We start from the raw sequence: 12,710 nt of genomic DNA, 5'->3' as shown, positions 1-12,710 counted from the left end.
AGAAATAACAGTGAGAGCTTTCTTATGTTTATCTGCAAACTCATTTACCAGACACACAAAAGGAGCCTTCTCTGGAGGAACATTCCTCCACCATGACCTGGTTTTAAGGTTACACACGCTGAAATTCCTACAATTCTCCAACACCTGACCAGTAACTAACAACATAAGGTCTCAATTACACGTAGGAGCTCAAGATTCACTGTTGAGCTGAAAATACCACAGCTGCACCCTCGACTTAGGTCCTAATACTTTGATAAAATGCAATCTGAGCCTCATTAAGCTGCTGGTCTCCACCTAATTACATCCATGTAGCTCATATTAAATTATGGTGAAATGACAGACACGTGTCTTTGGCCGTCTGTGCTTTAGGTGTCATCCTTGAGTGAGGTGAGGAAGGCTCAGAACGCATTTCCCCCGTTCGTTCCTCTCAGGCACAGAAGTCGTCTTTAGGGTCTTACCAGCGTATCATCGCTGCGTGCCACGCTGATGTTGCTTCTGGACAGGAAGGAGCGGGACAGACGGTTGCATAAGGAGATGAGACGGACGGATTGCTGGAAAGCAGAAGAATAAAGTTTAAAGGAGGTAGGACATGCAGGGCTGATAACAGGTTCCCAGCGGGGTCGTCTATGGCCACTGCAGCTGCACTAATAAAGCTAAGCTATGCTGAAGCTGCTGTAAGTATGTGAGGAGGTTTAAGGGTTCACTGTGTGAACAGCGTCCTGCTGAGCTGATGTGTTACTGGCCATCATTCAGTGTGATGTGCAGTGATCAACCCACGTGCAAAGTTGAGACTTACTTTCCATTTTCTTCGAGCTGCAAACTTCTTGAACTTTTCCATGTTGACAGCGGACTCCTTTCGGCTCAGAGCTTGTTGAGTGTCTTTTGGCTGAGTTTGCAAACAGAGACATTTTAATGAACTTGAGGTTTAGGAGAATATTACTGCCAATCAGTTAGTTTAGCAACATTCACCTTTTAAACTCTTTAAAGCTACTTCAAAATAGAAAGCAAAAAGATTTTAAACTAAACAGAGACACTGTTATTCAAAGATTAGGGTTCTAACCTTGATCCAGGGATGCTGGAGGCTGTCCTGAATTGTCATTCTCTTTCTGGGGAGAGAAAACATAAAACTGAGTGGGAGCTTCTGACAGTAACCAGCAACAAAACCAACAGGACATTATTCAACACAAGCAGCAAACGTTGTTATATGTAGAAGGATAAAAGAAGAGCCCCATTCTCTTCCAGCGGTAAAATAACAATTTTAATGCAGCTGTGAATTTTTCATTTTGCAGTGCAACCGGCAGATCTGATAATCTCAGATAAGTGAAGAATCCTATCAAGGTTTGATTTGGAGTGGTGTGTCTCAAACCCAGGACAAAGCGTGGAAAACGTTTAAGAACATGGAACAATATAAAAATCAAGCAGAATGATGCTCCCGCTCCGAAGCCAGCCTCCACCGACAATTACGTCCAACAGATTTCATTGTGTGATAAAAACACAAATGATTAAATTTCCATCTGAAACAAAAGCTAATCTGACAACTGCTGCGGCTTCTACTTCCTCCACTACTACTTCTGCTCTCACAGCTGTAAACTAATAACACAAACAAAAAGACAACGTCCACTAAATGTTACAGCACAATAAACATAGGCCAAGAAAACCATAGAGAAACAGCTGTCGCCAAGTAAACACAGCACTTCCTCTTTTATTGGTGCATCCGTTTCTACACACAAACACGCACACGCGCACACACGCGCACACACGCGCACACACACGCGCGCGCACACACACACACACACACACACACACACACACACACACACACACACACACACACACACACACACACACACACACACACACACACACACACACACACACACACACACACACACACACCTTTACTGCACCTGCTAAAGTTTACTCTGCTTCTGAAGTCACTGATGTCCATTACTGTGCGTCTTCATTAATCTTTCCGGCAGCTGAGTGGATCCACGTCTGCTCCCAATGCAGATCAATTAAAAGCTGTTCTGTTTAATGCAGGAGATTCCTAAAAGCCCCATTAGTTCAAGTTTGTAAAGTTGGTTTACCCTTTAACTCGTCTGTGAAGCTGCCTCTTCTCTCCTGCAGCCTGTCTAAATGAAATTACGGCTAAACCTGCGTTTATTCACCTCTGCCAGCCCCACGCTCTCGTTACCATTGTCTGTAGAAGCAGGAGTAATTATGAGGGAGGAAAAATGTGTTGAATGGAGTCTGTGTCTTTAGCTGGAGCTGCACCCATTCAGCTGCTGTAAGAGCAACTCACTAATGAGAGAGATACTCGCAGTTTCACATACAGCGTTGTTATGAGAAAAAATCTGCTGGAGCATGATTCTTCTGCATAGTTTGAATGTCTCCTCCTGCAGAAGTATAAAAACCAGCCTCTGTGGAGGACAGATCACACATACTTGGGGTCTTTGACGAGAAGCCTTGCTATGAAATCTTTGGCCAGGACGCTGGTGTTGCTAAAGAATTCCTCGTCGAAGGTGTAGTCGACGGCTGACACGTTTGCCAGCGTCTCCTGCTTGTTGTCGCCCAGGAACGGAGAGGCCCCGCTGAGCCTGAAACACATGAAGGTTAACGGTTTCTCCATCGTTCGTAATGGTGTCTTTACAGCAGCGTGATCAGCTCTGCTTTTATATTTCATCAGCTCAACGACCGCAGACCCTCCCATTTCATCTACTGTAATAACAGCCCTGCTCTCATCATCTAACTTGTTCCAGTGGGTCTCGTAATCAAAAGAAAAGGAATATATTAAATTACCAACACACTCGCCGCTGATTACCCTTCAGAACCGTCGCTAAGACCCTTCTACTCGCTGATATGGGGAATGTGATTACAGCGCTGCGTAGCGATTAATGGTGAGTCATTATTCAGGCTCTGCTCACAAGCTGAAGTGTGTGCATGTGTTATGGCCAAACAGCTGCACTGCGCTCAGGTCCTGCAAACACATCAAGAGTCTGAGGGAGGAAACGTTCCAGCCGAACACTCAAAAATCAGGAAAAGGCAGTTTTAAAAAATGGGCAAAAATCAAAACAGCACGCGCGGCACACGCACACTCGTCTCAGCAGTCAAGCGCATTAATGCAGAGCCAGTATCAAACAAAGCCTGGACTTCCTTTTTCCACTGAAGCCTCTGCTGCTCGTCAGCACCATACGCTAATTAACCTGCCAGCTGGAACAAACACAAGGGCAACACAGATCAAGCCAAAGCAGAGAGGAGCTGTGTAAATTTATCGATGATGATGATGATGATGATGGTGATGATGATGGTGAAAGGTGCAGCTAAATATTACAAATATTATCCACTGTTTTACCAAAATAGTTCCCAAACATTTTCTATGTCCACATTATCTCTAACAAGAGTTGTACATTGTGTACATTTGTGGCAATTAGGCGGTTGCTCACACAGGAGACTCATCAAATGCGCATTGAAAGCAAGTAGATGCTCGCAAAAGCAGTTACTGCATTGATGCATCTCATTGTTTTTAACAGATGAACAGTCAGCGCACCTCACTGTTGTTCTGCTGTGATAAGTGTGCGAAGAGGAATCTATTCCTGACCCTGCCAGGCAGCGCGGTGACGGCTGTGTGGGTGGACAGCATGAACAAAGATCATGCGTGTGCAGTATGTATGTACTTAGACAAGCCGGTGCATATTTAGGATATATTTTGTGCAATGCAGCGACAACAACAAAGAGTCATTTCCAAAGCACCTACACATGAGCGTATAATGTTATTATATAATGAAGTGATAATGCTTCAGTTGGTATTCACATTTATCTGCTTTTCTACCTTCTAACTGTCTGTGTGGGCCAGTGCTCCTGCCGTGAACCCGTTTAGTGTTCGGCTTTGTGTAGGAGTCTCTGTACACAGACACAAGACTCTGAGCTGCTGCACATACAGAGAGCAGGACACATCATCAGGAGCCAACAGCAGTTGATCTTTTTACCGCTGACGGCAACAACTTTACACTCGCTGCTGAATTAAACTGTGATGACGAGTCTGCAGATGACAAGAACAGTCGCTACAGTAGCTGCATAAATGAGGCTCTAGGAGCATAAGGTGACAAACAATAGAGATCATAGCAAGAAGATCATAGCTGGTCAAAGGCCAGACTGACATGAACATACAAATATTTCCTTCTGCAGCCAAAACTTTATGGTGGAAATTAAAATGCAATTCAAGGATGAATGCTTTCTGATTACAACTGTGTGTGTGAAATAGGTGATGGACAGCAGCATCTTTACGATCTGTGCTGAACGATACAAAACAATGGTGAAAAAGCAACAACCTTGATAGAAAATTGTTACTTATATTACTTCTTATTGTGAGATGCTGCATCACCAGACCTTTCAGGAAATGGATCATTTAAATACAAAATGAAAACAGCTCCTACTGCAGCGTGACCGCTGAAGTGTTGGGAGGAAATGCTTTGATCTCCCAAAGGGGTTTGAAAGCGAGAGCTGCAAACTGAAGTAGCTAAAACTTGTGCTAGAGCTAAATGAGAAGGCTTCACTCAAAAGTACAACATAACACCAGCACAAAGTATCAGAGGTAACGAGTAACAGTGCTCATTAGGCAAATCTGACATTTTAGAATGAGGTGAATGATTGTAATATGATTATTAATAGGTTAATGTGCAGTATGTATCACTTTGGGATTGACGCTAGTAAATATGGGGATGAAAACCTTTGCTTAACACTACTGGGAAGGTTCATATCAAATTTAACAGGGTTTAGTTTCATACTGTAACCATAGGTTGGAGGACGGACTAATACGTATAGAATACTTATTAAAAAAATATCAGTCTAAACAATTAGACCGTGCCTTCTGATGGCATTAAAGCACAAGTACAAAGGCACTCTGCAGTCCAGGCTTAACATTCTCTGCTTTTCTTGCTGCAGGCTGTTGGATTATTCACAACAAACAACTCTGTAGCTGCTGAGCAACCAGACACTGAGGTCAAAGAGCACCAGCATCTTTATGTTGTGACAAACATCCTCAGGGTTGGAGTGATGTCACCCTGGGGTTTGTGAGGACGTGTGAACGTGAACCTGAAGCCATGTGGCGACGCATGCAGTCAGTCAGTAACGAGGGGTGCAGCTGCAGATACTTACAGAATGTATGTGATCACACCAACACTCCTGCACGGAGAAGAGGAGAAAAACAGAACAGACAGATTTATGGCGTCACGTTTCATCTGACTCAGAACAGCTGTGTGAACAACAGATGAACGTTTGATTCACGTGTGGTTTGGACAGAAATGAGAACAAATTCATGCAGCATATGTGCAGCACAAAGACTCACCACATGTCTGCCTCCAGGCCTAAAGGCTCATAGTTGACCACTTCTGGAGCTGTTGGGCAGGAGCACAACACATTATTATTATTATTATTATTATTATTCTTCAGGTCAACACGTAAGTGACAGAGATGCTGAATTAAACACGTGTGTCCATTTTAGACATTTTAGCTTCCTGCCACCACTCAAATACTGAGAAATGACTTATCAGCGATGCTGTTTGCATCCTGGATGTACATAAAACCACTGGGCATCAGCCGTTCAAACCAGGGACAGCCTGCTGAACTGGGACCCGGCCTGAATGTTGGTAGTGGGCAGTGGCATTGGACGGGGGGCAGGTTGGGGGGAGGGGGACAGAGCCAGAGATTTGCCTAAGAGTGTGTGTGTTTGTGTTGGCAAGAAGGAGCCGTTAATCTCCAGGCTATTATGAGGTCTCTCTCACTTTGTCCCGGTGGCACAGTTGGCACCTGCTCCCCCGATACACAACCCCTGGGATGGAGCCAGGAAAACATGGCAATGTGTGTGCGGGTGTGTGTGTGTGTGTGTGTGCAGCAGAAGCCAAACAATTATAAGACAGAATGGGCGACGTCAGAATGTTCAAATGTGGGATACTGACCGACAAACTCTGGAGTTCCAAAAATGTTTTTAAAGTCATTTCCAAAATCTATCTTGTGGGCCAGGCCAAAGTCAATGAGTTTGATGCGTGGGTGAGGCACCGAGCGGCTCAGCAGCATTATGTTCTCCGGCTGGAAGGAGAAGGAAAAGACACGGTTCAGAGAGAAACACTGGAGGAAAGCAGGAGGTCAGGCGGCGACCGCGAGCGGTGGTGATGATTTAAATATTTTATAGATAAGTCTCCTCACTGATGCGTCATTTCAAAGCTTTATTGGCATGAAGCACTAAATGTTTCCTTTTAATGGAGGTAAGATGTGCTGCTAACATAGAAATTAAACTAGCTGAAAAGCTGAAATTTTCTTCAAAAGGCAAAAAAAACCTAAAACAGTTTAATCATCAGAGCAGGATTCTGTGTGCATGGCAACATGGCAGCAAGCCGGGGAGCCGGACACCAAACCAGGAAGAGTCTGGCAGGAAGGAGGCGCATCAGTCATGGAAATCCCATGCAAAGCAGGAGTTAAAACCTCTCGAGGAAGTGGGAGACGGGACAGGACGGCAAAGACGCGCTTTAGGGAAGCCTGACGACACAAGCCAGACATTTCTATGGACACGATGCCTCTCAGCAACCCGTCTGACTGCGAGCCTGACTGAGGGATCTAGTCTGGGAGAGAACAGGAACAGATTGGCTGTGGGCAGCAGTGGCAACAGGTGGCGATGAGAAAATACAATCAAACTCTGGCTCAGCATGTTCACTGCCTACTTATGTTTATGATGGAGCGAGGGAGAATTACATTATATGTGGGTTACAGCCTGCTCTGTGTGGGAACGTCAGCAGCACGGCCACTTTTAGTGCAAGTAGAAACACGCGTGCCCACAGATACTGTGGAGAAACAATGACGGTCACAGGGAACGGAGCAGCAATCACACAATAAACAAACAGCGATGGGAGGATCACACTCGGCAGATTTTACAAGTTCAGACGTGTTTTCCATCAAAACAAGCAAAATGCGCAGTAGTAGCAGCAGTAGTGAGGCAGACACAGTCCTGCTGGACTCCTGTACACTGACCTGCAACGCGAGTCATTTTCAAATGCATCCTTTAGGGTTTTTTCACTGCTGCCTGGCACCAGCTTAAATTCAGAACCTCATGAAGTTATTGAAGGTAAAAATGTGTTGTTTAATCACCTTAAATCATCATCTAATCATCATCTTAAAGGAATAATGTTGTGAAACTGAAAACAAAGACAGCGGATTTCTAAAAAAAGGATTGTGTGGCATTGCAGATTCTATTCCATCAGTAAAGTCAATTAGAGCCACAGCAGGACATTGAATAACAGAGGCTAATATCCAGAACGGAGGCTGCAGTGGTTTGTAAAAGCTCCTGCATTGATCACAAGTGCATGACTGGGCACCAACGCTCTTATTTTCTCCAGGACCTGAAGTCTGATTTGAGGACTGTTTTCTAAATGCAGGAGTCGGTCTGTGCTGATTATTCCAAACACGCTAGTGCTGCTGCTGTAAGTGAACAACCGGTCGATGTTATTGATTCACATTCAAATAAAGAACTGTAAAAACTTTTTAAAAGTGCACCAGGCACAGAGTTACTGTACACAACCTGGGAGACGCTTCCTCAAAGACGGCATTTGACTGTGATGTCTGAATTAAGTGTGACCTTAAAGGAGCAGCTGCATCTTCTTGTTTTCATGGAAACTCTCATCAGAGGAGTGAATCTCTCTCCTTATAAAGCTTTCTTTGATGCAGTTTACAGCTTTAGAAGTGAAGGCGCTTTTTTCTTAAATGCTGAACATTCACAATTTCTCACAGCTGTGAGCAGCTGTTTTCTTTCTCAAAGTTCGCTACTGTGTCACCAGTGAACAATAGGCTAAAAACGTTCCACGCAACTGGCAGATGAACTTCTCTGCTGTACCTTAAGGTCAAAGTGAGCGATTTGTTTGGAGTGCAGGTAGAAGACTCCATCCAGGATCTGCTTGAGAAACTGCGTGGCCTCCTCTTCGCTCAGCGACTCCTTTTCTGCGAGGAAGTCAAAGAGCTCACCGCCAGCCACACTGGACGAGAGAGAGAGAGGAAGAGAGAGAGAGAGAGGGGGGGGGGGGGAGTGTGTGAGAGAGGAGGAGGAGAGAGAAGAGGAGTATGAGAGAGAGAGAGACGAAAGAGAGCAGTCGAGAGGGGGGGGGGGGATGTGTGGAGAGTAGGAGAGAGAGGAGAACCTCTTAGGAGAGAGAGAGAGAGAAAAAGGGGGGAGAATTAAAATGTGACATCTCTCAGATCAGAGCCGGCTACAAATCCCTGCTTACCAGAGCTGAGCTGATCTAATCTAATCATCCTGCTACATTTGAGCCTGACCAGTTTACGCACCGAGTACATTTTACCCAGAACTGTTTTTGTGATTTACATTTCGCCTACTGTAACAATGAGCTTCATTAACAAGCAAATAAATAAAAAACTGCAGGAGAATGAACTTTTGAACTAATATTTCAATAGCAGTATGTGAGTAGGTTCGGCACTGATTGAATAATTACTGAAGGTGGCAGCGATGTGGGGAAACCGTACCGATGTGACCATGATGAGAAGACACAAAGGAGATAAGCAGAAGGCGGAAGGAGAGCAAACCATTCACTGTGGTCACAGCGTGATAACATGATAACGTGATTGACGGCGTGCGACAGACAAAGCAGAAGAGCGAGGACGCGCACAGATAGCTGTAATCACAGCGAGCTCATCCACTCAGCCATGCACACGCAGGCAGGCCGGGGTTCGTCTTACTGTGTCCTTCCTACATCACTGTTTCACCTGATGGAAAACATCACTTTAAAATATATAACTTGCATCTTTTTTATAGAACAATCCATTGCGTGCCACTTTTGAAGCACTGTGTAATTAACATCTGACGGGGATCTTACTTTTTTCCAGATACTAACTCTCTGTGGATTTATGATGTCTGAAGGCATTTGACTTACACTTCTCAGACCTGTTGTTGTCACTGAAGACTTTGTGGCTGTGTTTTTTTGTCTAAGCCTTAGAAGTATTTTGGAATGGCATTATCCTTTAAATTAACCACTGGAATCACATCACATCTGTAACAACCCATAGTCCATCCGTTTTCTCCTTTTGTGTTTACTCTTAGCAGTGATGAAGCTTTAATAGAACAAACATAACCACTCTACCATGAAACTGCATTACACATTGCATTTCTATGCTGAAGCTTCCTTTAGGCAAATATCTTTGAGATCCACCAGCTTCTAGTGTGTCAGTAATGTGACTGATTGACATTTTGATTATTTTTCATTGCACAATAGTATGAGAAAGACATATGATCAGATTAAACTAATGTAAAATATGACAACCATCCCAAACACGCAGCCAGGGTCATGAGGAACTATCTCCACAGACAGATAAACGAGAAGTCCTGCTGTGGCCCCCACAGAATACACATACAGACGTCCGTGTGGGATGACATGAAGACAAGGTGGTTTGGGTAACACGGCCCTTACAGGCCAGTCCAGGCTTCGTGGCTTGGTCCTGGCGTTAGCGGACCTTGGCTGAACTAAGAGATACTGCTGCAGTTTTGATCGGTAAATGTATGAAGAACAGTCCTGGTCTGTTTACACATAACACTCAGAGTTAGTGACCCAACCTTCTCCTGCCTCTGAGGGGAATCCTGACATTCGTTTCATTAGTTTAGGCCTGCACCACTGTGTAAAAATGGTTCCTGCTCTTACCCTCAATAAACAGACAATATTGACATTACTGAACGTATTGTGTACTAGTGCAGATCATATGTTTTATTTGGCTGACTAATCAACAACGTTTCTGGAAACGAGCCATAAACGTATTATTGACATGCATTTGTACTGGTGTAAACTGGCCTGCACTGGTTGGATGCCTGTTATTTCTTCCGTGTGATCCTATTGCGATCATTTGTCAGGAATGTTGTCAGGCAACAGCTCTCAATGCTACACTCAAGTTAAGGTGACCTGGTACAGTTGGCTGTTTGTCTGACCTGAATAAGCCAGCTGGTGCCGTATTCATAATGTAAACATAAATACCTTTACAGTGTTTGAAGCTACTGGTAAAACTGGTCAAACTGGTGCTTATTACTTGTGTACAACAAACTCAACAGGATAACGCTACAATCCAGGTTTCAATTGTCCCGTGCTCCTTTTAATGCCAAATCTGGCAGCTTCACTTCACATGCACCTCCTGACATACCTCTGAAGCCTGGAACACAAACTCCCTCTGGCAGGCAAGCTTCACAGGACACTTTGTGAACTGACAAACCTACTCTAAATATGAGTTTCTTAAATGGACAAATGAATGTAGACATTCTAGATAAGACAAGGAGGCCCAAGGACTTACAGCTCCAGGATCAGGATGACTTCTGCTTTGTTTTCAAAGACCTCATGCAGTGCGATGATGTTTGGGTGTTGGATCTCCTTCAGTATATTGACCTCACGCTCGATATCGTCCCTTGTCACCCCACGTCGACTCGACTTGCTGCGGCGCTTCTTGATGAATTTGGCAGCAAACTCCACGCCTGTACTCTTCTGTCGACATCTTCTGACCACAGCAAACTGGCCGCTAGTGAGGGAGGGAGAGGAGGAGGCCGTCAAACGTCCATGCAGTAAAGACAGAATTCTGTGTAAGTTATCACTACTGACCTACAGTAATGTTATCTATAATAAAAGGATATGACACATTTACACAGTTTCCATGTAGGTAGATACAAGTGAACAATGCAGACAAAGCAAGCATCCACGGGATGCTCCAATATATTAGAAAACAGATTCTTGGCCATATCTATCGATTTTAACATGGTAAACAGAGTCGTCTGAGCCAAAAGCAGTGGGCGGGATTATGAGGCCTTAAAATGGCCGATCACAAACAGCTTTAATTAATAACTGGCTGGTGAATCATGACCATCGCTGCCTAGAAACATAAATACCAGCAATGCTGAATGAGGCCAGATTCAGCCGCAACATCATGTCAACCTGTGGAGCTATGTCATTCACAGGTTTGATCTCAACCATAACCAGGTCGTTTCCATGCGGATCCTTGGATTTCACACGCTACAGCAGCCCTAAAGCCTGTGTGAAGGGCAAACAGAAGCCTTCACGCTTTAGGCAATCTAAATGTGGTGAACCTGCATGACATGACACATTAGTCTGAAGGAGGAGCTGTTATGGAAATTCCACCCTCATGTTGCCATGCAGAACTGTCGTCCAATGCTCCTATCTGCCAGGATAACGCTGACTCGACCAAAACACTGCCACTAAACCACTTGGGGAAGCGAGGACACTTGGCCGAGGGCTGTTGACGCCTCCGCCAATTGTACATCCTCACGGCCCTGGCAATCACAAAGCACTTAGTGTACCAAACACCCACAGAGGAGGAAGAGAACAAGGGAGTAGGGGGTGGGAGAAAGGAGAGTGAGAGAAAACGGGAGAGCGAGTGTCACATTCTGTCTCATGTTTTTGATTATCGTGGCCAGAATTTCTTGCAGATTTATAGCAGGAGTGAGGAAACTATCTGGCAAACGCTTCCGCTGCCTTAGTAAAAAAAACAGAATCCACAATAAGAGAGGCCTGTAAAGGCATCTGACTCCCACAGTCCTGCCAAGACTAGAGTGTCAGAGTTATCAGGAAGCAGTTTCATAACTTTGCTATGAATCCTGCTCTAATCCTCTCTACTCACCATTTCCTAATACTCGATTAGAAAATGCAGAATAGAAGCAATGATACTGACTAAAAAGAAAACAGCAGCAAACTATTGGAAGAGAACCTTCCCCCTGCTGTGACCTGTAAGGGGCTGATCAGTGGTGTCTGTTTGGGACTCTGTCCACAGCCAAGGGAAGGCCGAGCAATTTCACAGCATTGATAATGGAACTACATGAACAACAATAACAGTCAATGTTATTCTGGATGATGTGCTTCCTCTAATGTCAGTACTGCACTGATCTGAATATGAAACTTCACAGATCTCAATGCAAAAAGCACTTTTCTCTATTCTGAAAGGGATTTAGACCTGACGCTGCACTTAGGTATGTTTCTCTATAAAGGACAGGTTTTTCATGTTGAGTTATGGCTCTTCAGTGACATCTCCTATATGTCTTATATTACTGAAACATAAGATGTTGCAAGATGTTGCACGTGGAGCTAAGGCCATATGAGCCTATGAGCCACGCTTGTCATAAGAACAGACATCCCTAATGAAGACCAAATTCATGATTTATGCCAAAAGCTAAAAGCAGGAGCAGGGTTTCAATCCACAAGCATCGATACATCTTGGAAGGCAGCTGTGGATTATCAGGATTTATTAACTGCAGAATAAATTAAACAATGAACAATAGACGAACTCTGAAACACTCCTTTCTTGGTTAAACGTGTTTTACACGATCCTCTACACGTTATCTCTTGGTTACTATAATTTATGTTTGCTGGTGTCACTGGTGACTCTTCAAGGAAGCGACTTATCCCACGGCTGAGCTCAGACACGAAGCAGACAATGTGAAGAGGAACAGAGAGCTGAGGATGAGGGCTTTCTCATGCTAATGACGCTCCCACCCCCCATTCAGCCCGGCTTCACCCTATTGTGGTTCCCCACCTTGGTCAGGCCTCCAGTGTGTACACAAAAGGGACCGACAACACGATTTGATCTGGTTCTTTCTTTTGACAGAAATTGACAGAAGAGAGGAAGTCTGTTCATGTACATGTAACATACACATCTGTCTACATCTGTCC

The 12,710-nt window shown here is 44.4% G+C and overlaps 1 protein-coding gene across 2 annotated transcripts in view; it reads right to left on the bottom strand.

Annotated features, from left to right (window-relative positions):
• Positions 1–12,710, bottom strand: part of dapk1 (death-associated protein kinase 1) — a 43,530-nt gene that overhangs the window by 16,097 nt on the left and 14,723 nt on the right. For both annotated transcript variants that reach the window (XM_029161678.3, XM_029161679.3), the window contains exons 3-11: positions 10,330–10,551; positions 7,880–8,018; positions 5,955–6,084; positions 5,345–5,393; positions 5,155–5,181; positions 2,445–2,597; positions 1,061–1,106; positions 797–886; positions 459–551 (exon numbers count right to left, since the gene is read on the bottom strand). In XM_029161678.3, the coding sequence (XP_029017511.1) occupies positions 459–551; positions 797–886; positions 1,061–1,106; positions 2,445–2,597; positions 5,155–5,181; positions 5,345–5,393; positions 5,955–6,084; positions 7,880–8,018; positions 10,330–10,551 (949 nt within the window). The remainder of the gene's footprint in view (positions 1–458; positions 552–796; positions 887–1,060; positions 1,107–2,444; positions 2,598–5,154; positions 5,182–5,344; positions 5,394–5,954; positions 6,085–7,879; positions 8,019–10,329; positions 10,552–12,710) is intronic.

The sequence above is a fragment of the Betta splendens genome, chromosome 9, assembly GCF_900634795.4.
Source record: "Betta splendens chromosome 9, fBetSpl5.4, whole genome shotgun sequence".
In the NCBI taxonomy this organism is placed as follows: domain Eukaryota; kingdom Metazoa; phylum Chordata; class Actinopteri; order Anabantiformes; family Osphronemidae; genus Betta; species Betta splendens.
The sequence above is the reverse complement of the archived record's forward strand: the minus strand, read 5'-3'. Positions and strand labels throughout refer to the sequence as shown.